We start from the raw sequence: 16,599 nt of genomic DNA on the forward strand, positions 1-16,599 counted from the left end.
GGCAGGAGAATCGCTTGAACTCAGGAGGTGGAGGTTGCAGTGAGCTGAGACTGTGCCACTGCACTCCAGCCTGGGGAACAAGAGTGAAACTCCATCTCAAAAAAAAAAAAAAAAAAAATATATATATATATATATATATATATATATATATATATATATATGCTCAAATGACCAACAGTTAATAGTCAATATGCTGGTAACTATGCACACATTCTTAATGGTTTTGCAGCAAACTAATATTAGCAAATAAATATCAGCAAACTAAATTCAATAGTACATTAGAAGGATTATATACTTTGACCAAGTGGGATTTATCCTAAGATTGCAAAGGTGGTTGGGTGTCTTTAAAAAAAAAAAAAAAAAATCAACATAAATATACATTAATAGAATGAAGGGGGGGAAAAGACATGACCTCTTAACTCAGAAAAAGCATCTGACAAAATTGAACACCGTTTCATGATAAAAACACTTAGAAAACTAGGAATACAAGACAATTTCCTCAAAATGATAAAGGGCATCTAACACGCTCAGTCGTGAAAGACTGAAAACTTTCTCCCTAAGATCAGGAACAAAACAAGGATACTATCACCACTTCCATTCAACACTGTACCAACCAGAAGTAAACCAGTTTTAAAAATAAAACTCTAGGCAGAACAATTAAACAAGAAAAAGAAAAAGCATCCAAATTGAAACGTTATTTTTATTTGCCAATAACATAATCCTATATAGAGAAAAATTCCAAAGAGGCCAGGCATGGTAGCTCACACCTGTAATCCCAGCACTTTGGGAGGCCCAGGCTGGTGGATCACTTGAGGCCGGGAGTCTGAAACCAGGCAGGGCAACATGGTGAAACCTCATCTCTACTAAGTAAACCACAAAAATTAGCTGGGTGTGGTGACACACACCTGTAATCCCAGCTACTCGGGAGGCTGAGACACGAGAATCACTTTAGCCCAGGAGGCAGAGCTTGCAGTGAGCCTAGGTCACACCACTGCACTCCAGAGCCTGGGTGACAGAGCGAGACTCTGTCTCAAAAAAACAAAACAAAACAAAACAAAACAAAACAAAAAAACTCCCAAAGAATCCACAACAAGGTGGAGACCAGCCTGGGCGACATGGTGAAACCCTGTCTCTAACAAAAAAATACAAAAAAATTAGCCAGGCGTGGTGGTGTGTGCCTGTGGTCCCAGCTACTTGGGAGGCTGACATGGGAGGTTCACTTGAGCCTAGGAGGTGGAGGCTACAGTGAGCTGAGATTGTGCTACTGCACTCCAGCCTGGGTAATGGAGTGACATCCTGACACACACACACACACACACACACACACACAATCAGCATGAAGCATTAAAGTAGAATTAAAGATTCCTCAAGTCATCTTCCTGTCACAGTTTAAAAAAAAAAAAACTTTCTTAAGTAACATCTGAGTAATTCAGGGTCCATAAAACCAAATATTTAAATTACTTATTTTCCCATGTATATTTCCACTCCCAACTCCAAGAGGAAGTTACCAGAATTTGACATTCTGAAGAATTTCATTCACTGGTTTGCACCTGTCTGCCTGTGAGGTAGCCCATACTAACAAGGAAAGCCAACAAGGAGTCATCTTTGTGGCCACATGGTTGGACTATTCAGGAACTTACTGCTGGTTTGCCTCAAGTACTCCTGGTTCACTAGTTCACGGAATAATAATTTGGGGTGTTACTTGAATTGTTTTCTTTTGTCTTACTGTTCGGTTCATGGTTTTGCATATTAAAGATTTAATTACATAAACATTGAAAATGAATGCAAAGTTTATATGATTAGCTTCTGAAGTAAACTGTGTACCATTAATTTCAATGAAAATTAAGTTTTTACTTTTAAGAATTCACCTTAAGGCAACCTTTTTTTTTTTTTCAGTACAGGGTTTTTTTTGGAACAAATTACCCACCTGAAATGGGGAAAAACTATAATTTATCCCGAATTAGGCAATTCGTAGCCAGAGATGACCCTGATTGGTAATAAGAATGAACCTCTCAGATCTCTGACTACAGGAAGGATAACAGACTGAGTGCTGCAGCAGCTGCACTCAAATCCATCACTGTGTTTGTGTCAAGGCCAGTTTCTCACTAGCTCCTCCCTGTCACTGACCGAGCATGGCAGGCCTATTCCTGGGAGACACATTATTCTTGCAATAGGCAACTTTCACTCAAACACTTCCTAAGCCTTGCAAACTTTCCTTAGTATTGCACTACAGTCTAAGACAGTTTCACCCAAAGTTCCTTCCTTCCTTACCTCTCTTTTAACCTGGAGTCAGACTGACATCAGTCTGACAACTCTCCCTGTCTCCTTCCTTTTTCCCCCTCACAAGCATTTCACCCAACAAATTCCTTATGTGCTTAATCCCATCTTGGCATCTGCTTCTAAGAGGTCCTGGACTAATACAATGACAAAGGCTCCCCTTGAAGCATCACACTTAAAAAAAAAAGAAAAAGAAAAGAAAAAAAAAAACTAGCCATTTTACATGAACTATTTCTAAAATACAGTATTTGCTTCCCTATTTGCTAAAACAAAATATACTAAACATGAGTATTCCAAAATTAAGGTGTAGGTACTAAGAGTATGAAGACATTCACTCTACTTAGAGGACGGAGTTGTAGTAGAAAGGCTTTGTGGAGGAGATGGTATTTGAAATGTACTTCAGAGCCATCCTCAAAGCCTTCAGGCTATACCTGCCTGTGATTATCAAGGACAGTCCATCAAACAGGCCTTCCACGCTTGGATATCCGCCAAAGAGTAAATCCCTCCTATCACAATTCTCTCCCAGCCCTCTAATCTCTAGAATACTGATGGTTCCTTAATTTCCCTCCAAACGTGATCTTCTCCCAATATTCCCCCTTTCATCACCATCCCCACTTAAACACCTCAGTCAGAAACCTAGGAATCCTCTTTGACTCCCCTCACTGCCCTGCTCAATTGAATCACCAATCTATCTCTAAATCTCTCTAATTAATTTGTCCACTTTTCTCTATACCCACAGCTATTGCTCTAGTTAAAGCCACCTGTCATCCCTTCCATGAACTACTGCAAAATCTCCTAACTGGCTTTCCTGCCTACAGTTCAGTTCCCATTTAATCCATGCTCCATACAGTCTACAGCAGTCCTTCAAAATTCATGTGTGTCAGCTCCCTGCTTAAAACCCTGCAGTTGCTCCCCACTGCTGACAAGATAAAATGCAGTTATTTGATTCACAAGATCTGGCCCCACACTCCAGACTTCAGCTACTCAGAACTCCAAAAATGCTGAGTTCCTCTTGGCCTCCAAGCTACCACAAATCCTTGGAATTTATTTCCTTCTAAACCTTAACTAGCTAACTCCCACTTCCATTCACTGATTCATTCATTCATTCACCCATTTATGGTCCCACTTCCATTTTAAAAGTCACTTCTGGCCAGGAACAGTGGCTCACTCCTGTAATCCCAGTGCTTTGGGAGGCCAAGGCAGGAAGATCACTTGAGGGCAGGAGTGTGAAACCAGCCTGAGTAATATAGTGAGACCCTGTCTCTACAAAAAAATTTTTTAAAAATTAGCCAGGAGTGGTAGTGCACACCTGTAGTCCTAGTTACCTGGGAGGCTGAGGTGCAAAAATTGCTCGAGCCTAGGAGTTCAAGGTTGCAGTGAGCTATGATTACACCACTGCACCCCAGCCTTGGTGACGGAGTAAGACCTGGTGTCTTTAAAAAAAAAAAAAAAAAAATTATATGGGCCGGGTGCAGTGGCTCACATATGTAATCCCAGCACACTGGGAGGCTGAGGCAGGTGAACTGCTTGAGCTCAGGAGTTCGAGACCAGCCTAGGCAACACGGTGAAACCCTGTCTCTACCAAATATACAAAAGTTAGCTGGGTGTAGTGACACATGTCTGTTGTCCCAACTACTCAGAAGGCTAAGGTGGGAGGATTGCTGGACCCCAGGAAGTTGGGGCTGCAGTAAGCCATGATTGCACTACTGCACTCCAGCCTGAGTGACAGAGCAAGAACCTGTCTCAAAAAAATAAAACAATAAAATGAAATAAAATAAATGATATGTCACTTCCATCATAAGCATACAAACATAAGCATACAAGGACAGTCTCCTAGCTTCTCACTGCCACCCAAAGACCGTTAATCCTCAGCCAGTTCCTTTATGGTCTGTGCTACCTTTCCATTAACCAGTGTCTTTTAAAATTCTACCTTTTTTTAATGCAACAGAACCTTTTTTCCCAAATGAAATCCTATGCAAAGCTCCAAAATGTAAAAGGACTGAGCTCCTTGGCTTAAAGTAAGGGGTTTCAAAGCCCTGTCCATTCAGCCTCCCTCTCTCCTGAGATACTTATTCCTTAAAAATTTAAGGTTCAGGACAATTAGAACACCACCGTACTGCATTACACTTCCTACTCAAAAAAGGCAACACAGTGGAATATAAAGAGTTGTTTTTGAAGCTATTCTGACTTAGGTTCAAATCCTGATTCTACTCCTTACTAGTCATAAGATCTTATGCAGTTTGTCCTCATAAAATCCATTTCGTCAGCTGTACAACTGGGACATTACCACCTTCAAAAGTCAATGGGTAGAACAGAGATAAGCATGTGAACAATATTGCCTAGGATACTGGCAAACAGCAGGAACTCAATAAAATACTATCTGCCATGACTTATTATCACAGGAATCAAAGATTAACATTTAAAAAGATCTAGAAACACTAAAACATAATTTTCAAAAGAATAAAATTGGAGTATTACACTACCTAACACCAAAACTTACTATAAGTGGAGAAATCAACAATTAGATAAATGGAGAATGGAGAGCCTAGAAATCAACTGACAGAGAGATACAGATACAGTTGTGCGTGTGTGTATATAGTCGTCCCTCAGTATCCATGGGGGATTGGTTCCAGGACCTCCCTCAGATACCAAAACGTGCAGATGCTCAAGTTCTAATCTTACAGAAAGTGGTGTAGCATTTGCATACAACCTGTGCACATCCTCCCATATACCTTAAATCCTCTCCAGATTACTAATAATAATTAATACTATGTAAGGAGTTGTACTGTATTGTTTAAGGAGTAATGACCAAAAATACCTGACAAATTTAGTACAGATGCAATTTCCCCCCATCCTGCTCCCCCAGATACTTTTGATCCACAGTTGTTTGAATGCACAGATGCAGAGGACTGACTGCATATACACATACACACATGAATCATGTAATTTTCATAAAAATATCAACACAATCCAACAGAAAAAAAGAAAATCTCTTCAACAGGCCACTACTCTAGGCATACTGTCTATGGCATAGCCCTGCTCTGCAAGGGGCAATAAAAAAAAAAGAAGAGGGTCTCTTCAACAGATAGTTCTGAAATAACTAGATATCAGCATTGAAAATAAATGGATCTCAATTCCTACCTTGTATCATAACACAACAATTAACCTGAAATGGACCACAGAGTCTATGAAAGCTAAAAGTATAAAGCTTTTAAAAGACACCATTAGGAAAATATCAGCAAAGGGTTCTTAGACATAAGACAGCAATAACCTTAAAAGAAAAAAACATATATTTGACTCCATCAGTATTAAAAACTTCTGGCCAGGCACAGTGGCTCGCACCTGTAACCCCAGCACTTTGGGAGGGTGAGGCAGGTAGATCACTTGAGGTCAGGAATTTGAGACCAGCCTGGCCAACATGGAGAAACCCCAACTCTATTAAAAATACCAAAATGGGCAGGGCAAGGCAGGTGGATCACCTGAGGTCAGGAGATTGAGACCAGCCTGGCCAATATGGCGAAACCCTGTCTCTAATAAAAATACAAAAATTATCCGGGTGTGGAGGCACATGCCTGTAATCCCAGCTAATCAGGCGGCTGAAGCAGGAGAATCGCTTGAACCCAGGAGGTGGAGGTTGCCGTGAGCTGAGATTGTGCCACTGCACTCCAGCCTGGGCCACAGAGCAAGACTCCATCTCAAAAAACAATAATAATAACAATAAGATGGATTCATGGATGAAGGGATGGATAGGCACGCCATAGAGCAAACATAATAAAATTATAATAAAATGTTAATTATAAAATCTGGGCAATGGGTATAAGGGTGTTTACTGTACAATTCTTTCGACTTTTCTGTGTATTGAAAAATCTTCATGACAAAATGTTAGGGTAAAAACTTTATCCCAAGACAAACTTCTAAAATGAAGTACAAAGTTTCTTCCTATTTTGTCTACGGCTGTAATAAATACTACGTCAGAGGAGGTGAGAAGTAGTTGTCACTTTTACTATTATTTGATTAAAACATCCTTACTGCTGTTACTTCTGGACCTTTCTCCCACTGCTAGAATATAGTCTCCCTCTCTGCTACAGTACATTCCATAATCTCTGTGGACTTCATCATCATTCCCATATGCAACCCAATACATCAACTTTAGAGCTCCTAATTGTCTCATCTGCTGCATCTCTGGAATCCTTTTTTTCTTCTTTTTGAGATGGAGTTTTGCTCTTGTTGCCCAGGCTGGAGTGCACTGGCCCGACCTTAGCTCACTGCAACCTCCGCCTCCAAGTTTCAAGCGATTCTCCTACTTCAGCCTCCCGAGTAGCATGTGCCACCACATCCAGATAATTTTTGTATTTTTGGTAGAAGCGAGGTTTCGCCATGTTGGCCAGGCTGGTCTCGAACTCCTGAGCTCAGGTGATCTGCCCTCCTCAGCCTCTATCTCTGGAATCTTAAAACTCCAAAACATAACAATTGTCATCATCTCTAATCATAATCCCCTATCTACTCCCACTACCCTTCTCTTCTAACTCATGAAGATTTTGAATCCATGGAGCCCTAATTTTTCTTCCAGTCCATTATTTCTCTTATATACCCTTACTTCCTCTCTATCATTTGAAATATCCCCCTATCTTCTTAATTTCTACTGCAGCTACCTGCAACCAACTATCTTCTCTCCCTGTTTACCTGAACAGATAAGTGCTGCCGGAGGAGAATCTCACAACCACCAGATCAACCCTACTCCAAGTTTATGGTCTCCACACTCAGCACTGCTCAGCAATTCCTCTCTCGCTCACTCGCTCTCTCTCTCTCGCTCTTTCTTTCTTTCCCATGGGTCACTGCAGCATCAGCCTCCTGAGCTCAAGGGATCCTCCCACCTCAGTCTCCCGAGTGGCTGGGACTACAGGTGCATACCACCATGGCTGGCTTTTTTTTTTTTTTGGTAGAGATGGTGTCTCACCATGTTGCCCAGGCTGGTCTTGAACTCGTGGTTTCAAGGGATCCTCTCACCTCAGGCTCCCAAAGTGCTGGAACTGCAGGCATGAGACACCACACCTGTCTTGCAATTCCTTTCTAAGGTACTGGTTGGCTCCTCTACACTCCACAGCAGCAATTCCCAAACTTCACTATTCCTTCTAAATTCCTTACTACTTTCCCTTTCTTCACTCTGTAAAAAAATTTTTGCCTTTCATTTCATCATGAAAATGGAGGTGATCTGGCCAGGCGCCAGTGGCTCATGCCTGTAATCCCAGGACTTTGGGAGGCCGAGGCGGGCAGACTGCCTGAGCTCAGGAGTTCAAGACCAGCCTGGGCAACATGGTGAAACCCCATCTCTACTAAAATACAAAAGATTAGCCACATGTGGCAGAGTGCACCTGTAATCCCAGCTACTGGGGAGGCTGAGGCAGAGTTGCTGGATCCCAGGAAGTGGAGGCTGCAGCGAGCTGAGATCGCACCACTGCACTCCAGCCTAGAAGACAAGAGCAAGACTCTGTCTCAAAAACGAAAGAGAAAGAAAGAAAGAAAGAAAGAGGCCGGGCGCGGTGGCTCAAGCCTGTAATCCCAGCACTTTGGGAGGCCGAGACGGGCGGATCACGAGGTCAGGAGATCGAGACCATCCTGGCTAACACGGTGAAACCCCGTCTCTACTAAAAAATACGAAAAAACTAGCCGGGTGAGGTGGCGGGCGCCTGTAGTCCCAGCTACTCGGGAGGCTGAGGCAGGAGAATGGCGTAAACCCGGGAGGCGGAGCTTGCAGTGAGCCGAGATCGCGCCACTGCACTCCAGCCCGGGCGACAGAGCGAGACTCCGTCTCAAAAAAAAAAAAAAAAAAAAAAAAAAAAGAAAGAAAGAAAGAAGAAAGACAGAAAGAAAGAAACACAGAAGGAGAGAAGGAAGGAAGGGAGGGAGCGAGGGAAGAAGGAAAGAAGGAAGGAAGGAAGGAAGGAAGGAAGGAAGGAAGGAAGGAAGGAAGGAAAATAGAGATGATTATTTAGCATGAACTCCCTGCTCCCCAACCTACAAACCCCTCTTTATCACTTTCCCTCCTATCTCATAATAAAAGATGTCATCACCCCTGCCACAGAGATAGCATTACATAGTGTTTTATTAATTAATGTATTTAGAGACAAGGTCTCACTCTGTAACCCAGGCTCGAGTGCAGTAGCCCAATCATAGCTCACTGCAGCCTCAAACTCCTGGGCTCAAGCAATCTTCCCACTTCAGCCTCCTGAGTAGCTGGGACTACAGGCATGCACCACCATACCTGGTTTTTTTTCCTTGTAGAGACAGGGTCTCACTATGTGGTCTAGGCTGGTCTCAAACTCCTAGCCTCAAGTGATCCTCCTGCCTTGGCCTCCCAAAGTGTTGGCATTAACAGCATAAGCCACCACGCCCAGTCAACACAGTGTTTAAAAATACAGATTTTAGGGTCGGGGGAGGGGGTTCATGGTACAAAAATAGATAAATAAATAAATTTTAAAAATAAAAATAAAGATTCTGTAACTAAATTACACAGGCAAATTTAACTTTCCAAACCTTGATTTTCTCTCCTGTAAAAAGGAAGCCATAATAGTATCCTATAAGAATTAAATGAGAACACAGGTGAAGTGCTTAAAGTAGTATCTCCCAAACAGTTCTAGGCAAATTCCATTGCTCTGTGTTCCTGAATCTTCACCAGCATTCTCTATTAGCTCCTTCCCCAAAGGCTCTTAACAAGTTTTTGTCGTCTCCAAATAAGAAGCAAAAATGTCTTACCCAATCTTGAATATCTTTTTTGCCTCAGCACTATCTCTTTTCCCTTCCATTCCAAGCTTCTAGAAAAAAAAATAATCTGAACAAAAAGGTCAGCAGCCCTTGCTAGTCTTACTTTCTCCATGTTCTTCCATCTTCTACTGTTACAATAAAACTACTCTGACATGGTGACCAATGACCCCTTAGCTGCCAAACTTAACACTTTTCAGGCCCTTTGACTTTTTTTTTTTTTTTTTTTTTTTTTTTTTGAGACGGAGTCTCGCTCTGTCGCCCAGGCTGGAGTGCAGTGGCCGGATCTCAGCTCACTGCAAGCTCCGCCTCCTGGGTTCACGCCATTCTCCCGCCTCAGCCTCCCAAGTAGCTGGGACCACAGGCGCCCGCCACGTCGCCCGGCTAATTTTTTGTATTTTTTAGTAGAGACGGGGTTTCACCGTGTTAGCCAGGATGGTCTCGATCTCCTGACCTCGTGATCCGCCCGTCTCGGCCTCCCAAAGTGCTGGGATTACAGGCTTGAGCCACCGCGCCCGGCCGCCCTTTGACTTTTCTATAGCCTGATATGATCAATGACTCTTTCTTTTCTTTCTCTTTTTTTTTTTTTTTTTTGTTTCTTTTTTTGAGACAAGGCTTTACCCTGTCACCCAGACGGCAGTGAAATGGCACGATCATGGCTCACCTCAGTATCAACATCCCAGGCTCAGGCATTCCTCCCACCTCAGCCTCCTGAGTAGCCAGGACCACAGGTGTGTGCCACCAAGCCTGACTAGTTTTTTTGGTTTTTTGTTTTTCTTTCTTTTTCTTTTTCTTTTTTTTTTTCTGAGATGGAGTTTCACTCCTGTTGCCCAGGCTGGAGTGCAATAGCACAATCGCGGCTCACCACAACGTCTGCCTCCTGGGTTCAAGCAATTATCCTGCCTCAGCCTCCCAAGTAGCTGGCATTACAGGCATGTGCCACCACGCCTAGCTAATTTTGTATTTTTAGTAGAGAAGGGGTTTCTCCATGTTGGTTAGGCTGGTGTTGAACTCCTGACCTCAGGTGATCCCCCGCCTCAGCTTCTCAAAGTGGCTTTACAGGCATTACAGGCATGAGCCACCTCGCCCGGCTGATTTGTTTTCATTTATTTTTGAAACAGTCTCGCTCTGTCACCCAAGCTGGAGTACAATGGTGTGATATCAGCTCACTGCAGCCTCCACCTCCCAGGATTCTTGTGTCTCAGCCTCCCAAGTAGCTGGGATTACAGGCGTGCACCACCACGTCAGGCTAATTTTTGTATTTTTAGTAAAGACAGGGGTTTCCCTATGTTGGCCAGGCTGGTCTCAAACTCCTGACCACAGGTGATCCATCTGCCTGGGCCTCCCAACATGCTAGGATCTACAGGTGTGAGCCACTGCACACAGCTAACAACTCTTTTCTTGAAGCATTCCTCTCTCAACTTTTCAGACACTAGTGTTTCATTCCTTCTGCCTGACTCTCTGCTTCTCAGTCTCCTTACATTGTTCCTCTTCCTCCACTATCTCCCTGTACACTATTTTCCACTCCCCTTCCCCACTTCTTATGCCGGCCCTTTTTCAGTCTTACTCAAATCATTTTCAGTATGTGGTCTCATCTACTTTTTAACATATCTTCATTGAGGTACAACTGACATACAACAAACTGCACATATTTAAAACGTACAATCTGAAAAATTCCAGCATTTGTATACACCCCTGAAACCATCAGCACAATCAAGACAAGTGAACATAAAAAGCCTCTCCCTAAACAACCACTGATCTGCACTAGTTTGCAGCTTCTAGAATGTTCTATAAGTAGAACATACAGTATATACTCTTTTTTCGTTTCCCTTCTTTCATTAAGTATAATTATTTCGAGATTCAGCCATGTTGTCATTTGTATCAAGTTTGTTCTCTTTTTTTTTTTGGAGACAGGGTCTCATTTTTTTGCCCAGGCTGGAGTGCAGGAGCACAATCACACCTCACTGCAGCCTTGACCTCTCAGACCCAAGCAATGCTCCCACCTCAGCCTCCCAAGCAGTTGGGACTACTGGCTCATGCCACCACACCTGGCTAATTTTTTAAGTTTTTTGTAGAGACAGGTTTTCAGTATGTTGCCTAGGCTGGCCTGGAACTCTTGGGCTCAAGTAATCCTCCCACCTTGGCCTCCCAAAGTGCTGGGATTACAGGCATAAGCCAACTCACCCAGCCAGTTTGTTCCTTTTTGTTGCTGAGTAGTATTCCACTGTTTGTCTGTATCACAATTTGCTTATTCATCCACCTGCTGATGGAGATCGGTTTCCAGTTTTTGACTGAAAAGAGCTGCCATGAACATTCATGTATAAGTCTTTGTATAGGCTTCATCTATATTTATGGCTTTACTCACACATCTAGAAGTTCCAAATCTGCTTCATCAGATACCAACAACAAATAGCCAGTCAGAGAAGTTCACTTGAATAACCCAAAAGGACTTTTAAGTCAACAAGTCCAAAAATCATCTTATTATGCCATTCCTCTCTCCAACCTAAAAGCTTCTCCTACATTCTCTATCCTGACTAAAGACGATCAAGTCAGAAACAAGTCTATTCCTGTTCCATTACCATTCCCCCAGTCACTCAGTGAGTTACCAGGTCCTGTCAATTTTGCTGTGTAAACATCTTTCAAATAAAATCCACATCCATATTTCCATCTTTGTTCAAATGCACCCTTAATTCAAATGTATATTATCTCTTGACTGGACTATTAAACTAGGCTTCTAACTTTTCTCCTCATTCCATGTCTCTTTCTTCTCCAAACCATTTTCCATTCTATGGCCAAAGTGAATTTTCTAAAATTCAAATGTGCTGTTACTCCCCTACTTAAAACTTATTGGCTGGGCTCACCCTGTAATCCCAGCACTTTGGGAAGCTGAGGCAGGCAGATGGATGGAGCCCAGGAGTTCAAGACCAGCCTGGGACACATGGTGAAACCACAACTCTACAAAAAATACAAAAATTAGCCGGGTGTGGCAGTGTGTCTGTAGTCTCAGGAGGCTGAGGTGGGAGGATCACTTAGGCCCCGGAGATGGAGGTTGCAGTGAGCCAAGATCGCGTGACTGCACCCCAGCCTGGTGAAACTGTCTCAAAACAAACAAACAAAACAAAAACAAACAAAAGAAACTTTATCAATGGCGTCTAATTACCCAAGAAAAAATTAAAATTCCTTAGCTTAACATACATAAAAACTGTCCATAAACCAGTTGTCTCTCCAGACATGCCCTGCCACTTTCCATCACGTTCTAATTTAGTCTTTTCTGATTATGTCATTTACCTTTTTTATTTTCTTTTTTTGAGACAGATTTTTGCTCTTATTGCCCAGGTTGGAGTGCAGTGGCGCGATCTCGGCTCACTGCAACCTCCGCCTTCCTGAACTTCAAGCAATTCTCCTGCCTCAGCCTCCCGAGTAGCTGGGATTATAAAAGCCCATCACCACGCCCAGCCAATTTTTGTATTTTTTCGTAGAGACGGGGTTTCACCATGTTGGCCAGGCTGGTCTCAAACTCCTGACCTCATGATCTGCCCACCTTGGTATCCCGAAGTGCTGGGATTACAGGCGTGAGCCACTGCGCCCGGCCCTGTCATTTACCTTTTTAACCTGAGTGTCAAGGGCAATACCTGTTCTATAGTAGGCATGATATATTTGTGCAATAGGTAAGATAGGACTTAGACTCATAGATGCGGTGAAACAGATACAGTGGGACATTCCAGCCGCATTCAGGAAAAGTAGCAGTACAGACTGGCTAAAGCAAAAAGGAGACAAAAGATTATGGTAGACAATCCAGTCAGAAAAGCAGGATGAAGCCAGATATCAATCGCTGTCAATTCCATGCTAAAAAGTGTGCACTTTAGCGTAGGCTGAACTCAAAAGACATCAACAGTTCTGAACAAGAGTGTGACATGTTCAGAAGTGTCCTATAACTGGTAAGATCTGAAAAACAGAAGGTGAGGTGGGGGGCAGTGAACTTAATTAAGAAGTTATCACAGTAGTCTGAGAAAGGAGACTCAATTAGAGAAGCTGGAGGAGGGAACAGACTAGAAGAGCATGCCAAAGGGAAATGAACATACAGGCTCTACCTGAGTGTGCACTACTAATACAAAAAAGCCAGAGATGACCCCAACATTTTAAACCAGTCAAATGTAATAATAAAGTCATTAATCAAGAAGAAAAACTGAAATGACTGGTGGAGGAGAGAAGTCATAGTTTCAGTTTGTGTATCCCCTCACCTATTTATTCAAATTGAGTGCCTACCAGATGTCAAGCACTGTATGTATGGGGAATAAAATGAGGGTAAGATATCAAGCCTGTTCTCAAGGAGCATCCGATCTAGCTACAGGCAAGTAAATAGGAACTTAAAATTCACAGAGCTAGAATAAGGTGCAAAAAGAAAACAAAAGAGTAATATCCAATTCAGCCCTGATGATTTGAGAGTTCAGGTTGAGTGAGTCTAGAAGGATGAGTAGTGTTGGACCAGGCAAAGAAGGATGAAGGGACTAGAATATCCAAAGAGCCTCAGGTAAGAGTAAGAGAACACAAGTTGGATGCATCTACAAATAATTCAATAATAAATCAAAGGAAGAAATCAAGATATGGAGATATCCACATGAAATGTCCAGCAGGCAGGTAAAAACGTAGGTTTTGAGCTACCAACAACATATCCAGATATGAAATATACTGTATTTTCAACCTTGTTTAGAATCATTGTTAGTGGATATTTAAATAAGAATTGGAAGAACCTTACATATCAGCTAGATTATGTACACTTCCACCTCCTCCTATCACTTCTACTGCAAAAATATTTCTAGCTTAAAGTCAAAAGCTGGTTTATGTAAATATGCAAAAAGGACAAGTGGGGGCTGTGGTAAGGTGGAGATACACGACCTATCTAAAGAAGGCAGCCATTTACTCACCTCCAGCAGTTTAGTGCCTCGCTTGAATACAGACCCTAAATGACAAGACCTTCCTATTCGTCAAGAAAAGCAGAAAATTCAGATTTTATGTAATATCTCCCATTTTCAAATATTAGCAACTAATTACATTTGAAAATAAAACCACACTGTGCCAGCCAAACAAAATGCTTCTGTGGACAGATTCCAGCAAGGGCCACCAGTGTGGCAGAATTAAAACAAGGTCTGTCGACTCCTACAATATTCTTTCCACTACTTCAAAGAATTCTCAGCTGATAGCTTGGTGATTCCCTAAGAAAGCAGCTGTTTTTGCCTCTAAGCAAAATGGCCCCTATTTGGCAATACTTTATGAGTTCCTTTACAGATTTTTAAACAATTTCCCTGTCTCCTCTTACCCTATCCGGACACTAGCTTCTAGCATCACAGAGACGTCCTACACCCCTTCCATTACAAGCTGAGAAGCCAAACTTGCAAGTAAAGCAAAAGTAAGGAGTGAGAGCCTGATGGGATTTCTAAGGAGTAAAGTATGTAAGATACATGGCATCTTTTTGGTTTTCTTTAAAAAAAAAAAAAAAAATACATAGATGTTTGTGACTAGTCAGACACTTGAAGGGGAAAATGTCCGTAACTTAAGTCAGAAATATACGAGCAAATACTCCTGACAAACCAAATAGTTTCCACTGTAAGACAGCAAGAGGGACAGGAGGAGAACAGGGCAAAAGGGAAAGTAAAAGTTACTGGCCTTTGAGAAATATCAGACAGCTTTTAATGTTTAGCATAAAAGGTACAACATTAATCTCCATTCTTAGTAGAAGCAGTTAGCATGAAACATTCTTTAAGCAGCCAAGAAACTGGAATTTAGAAACACTATTAGAAGAGTAAAGCAATCTTTACAGAAAAGGTAAATGAAGAAAAGGAAACAAAAATAGTCTGGTAGTCACACTGCTGCTTTAGAAGCTTTAAAAATGTAACAACACTTCCTAATTATACTAAAACATTTAAAAGCACAGATCGGGGGTATGTAACAATGTAGCAAACTTAAACATACAAAGGCTAAAATTTCTTAACCAAATGACAGCACCAAGTTTCTAACGCTGCAAAAACAAAACAAAAAAACCCCGAAATTGGTAGCATGTGCACCGGCCCCTGTTAATCGGAGGAGCGGGGGAAACCAGGAGAATGAGGAGTGATTGCTGATGGCGAGTAGAGCAGGCCACGTTACTGCTGGCAGGCGAGCTCGCAATTCCTTTGAGCAAGCACTATGGCCAGGGCATTCTCGAAAAGCCACTAAAACGAGCGTACTGGACACCTAAAACGGCAGGCTGACAGCGCTCCGCGCTAAGACCGAGAAGGCGGAAAAGTGGCCTGCTTTGACCTCCGTAGAAAACTGAGGCTCCCGCAACTGTTGTCTTGGAATCAAAGGGCAAAGCATTCACCTCTCAGGGGTTGGATTATTCGGATAAACTCCCGCCAGCTCCCTGCGGCCTTCCCACACACCCGGTGGATGTCAACACCGAGAGCCAGCCGTATGGCGAGCCTCTCCGTGTGCGCCGTCCTTCTGGAGACGCGGCGATACCGGGAAGAAAGACAGCCCTGCGCGCGCCCCGCCTCCCCAGCCCTTCCCCAGCGCCAGCCCGGCGCCCGCGCTGGGGTGCTGCGGCCGGGAAGCGGGGTCCCGCGTGCTCCTCACCTTTTTCAGCGCAGGCACCAGCAGTCCCCGCCACTTGGGCGCGTTCTCTTCGCTGAAAAACTCGTATGGCAGCTGCTGCGCCTGCATGGTGCCCCCGGGGCGCCTCTGGGCGGGGAGAGGGGCGGCGGCGGCCGGGCCGGGGAGCTGCGAGAGGGCGAGATCGCAGCACGGAACAGGGCCGCGGCCCCACCGGACGGCCCGGCCCCCTCCGGGCGCCGCGCAGCCGGGCTAGCCCTGGCGAGGGGGCTGGGGGGCGAGGCCCGCGCCCGGCCACACACCCGACACGGGTACCAACTGTGGAGAACGAACGCGGCCCGGAGGCGGCGGCATCCCGCACCACCGCCCCGGGGCCAGGCCCCCCGCTCCTCCTCCCCGGCCCGCCGGCGCCGCCCCGGGCTGCCCTCTGCCGCGGCCGCCGCCCGCCCGCCCGCCGGGGCTGCACTCTCGGGCCCGGCCTGGCCCCGCGGCGGAGCTGGCGGCTGGGGGAGGACGTGTGGAGGTACGCTCCGGCCGCGGCGCCCGCTCTGCTCAGTTGATACCCCGAAACGCAGGAGCCCCGGGCGGGGCGGAGCTGGGGCGGGGGTCTCGCGGGGAAGGGGAAGGACCCGAGGTCGTTGTTGGGGAATCTGGCTGCCCTGAGGTGCCGCCGCAGCCGCCGCCGCCGCCGGTGTAGCGCTGGAGCTTCCTACTAGCGAACTGAACCTGCTCGCTACTGAGCATGCGCCGCCGGGCTGGGCTGGTTCGCTCCGGGTTTTCCGGCTCCCGGTGAAGGAGGAGGGAAGCTCGAGAGAGAGAGAGGGAGGGCGCCTGGCCAGGCTGTTGCTGCGCTCCTGGGGGCTGCAGGGGAGGGGCGAAAGGACCCGAGAAGTCAAACCCTGGCAAAGTGGAGCCTGCAGGGGTGGGTGATAACTAGGGTAAAGAGGCTCCCCATTGTGTGGTCTGGCGGTGAGG

At 44.6% G+C, this 16,599-nt stretch overlaps 1 protein-coding gene across 2 annotated transcripts in view; it reads right to left on the reverse strand.

Annotated features, from left to right (window-relative positions):
- SOS1 (SOS Ras/Rac guanine nucleotide exchange factor 1) overlaps window positions 1-16,024 on the reverse strand; it is a 146,875-nt gene extending 130,851 nt beyond the window's left edge. For both annotated transcript variants that reach the window (XM_025354085.1, XM_025354086.1), the window contains exon 1: window positions 15,649-16,024. In XM_025354085.1, coding sequence (XP_025209870.1) covers window positions 15,649-15,735 — 87 coding nt within the window. In that variant the 5' untranslated portion in view covers window positions 15,736-16,024. The remainder of the gene's footprint in view (window positions 1-15,648) is intronic.
- Window positions 16,025-16,599: the final 575 nt, after the last annotated feature.

Source organism: Theropithecus gelada, chromosome 13, assembly GCF_003255815.1.
Source record: "Theropithecus gelada isolate Dixy chromosome 13, Tgel_1.0, whole genome shotgun sequence".
Taxonomy (NCBI): Eukaryota; Metazoa; Chordata; class Mammalia; order Primates; family Cercopithecidae; genus Theropithecus; species Theropithecus gelada.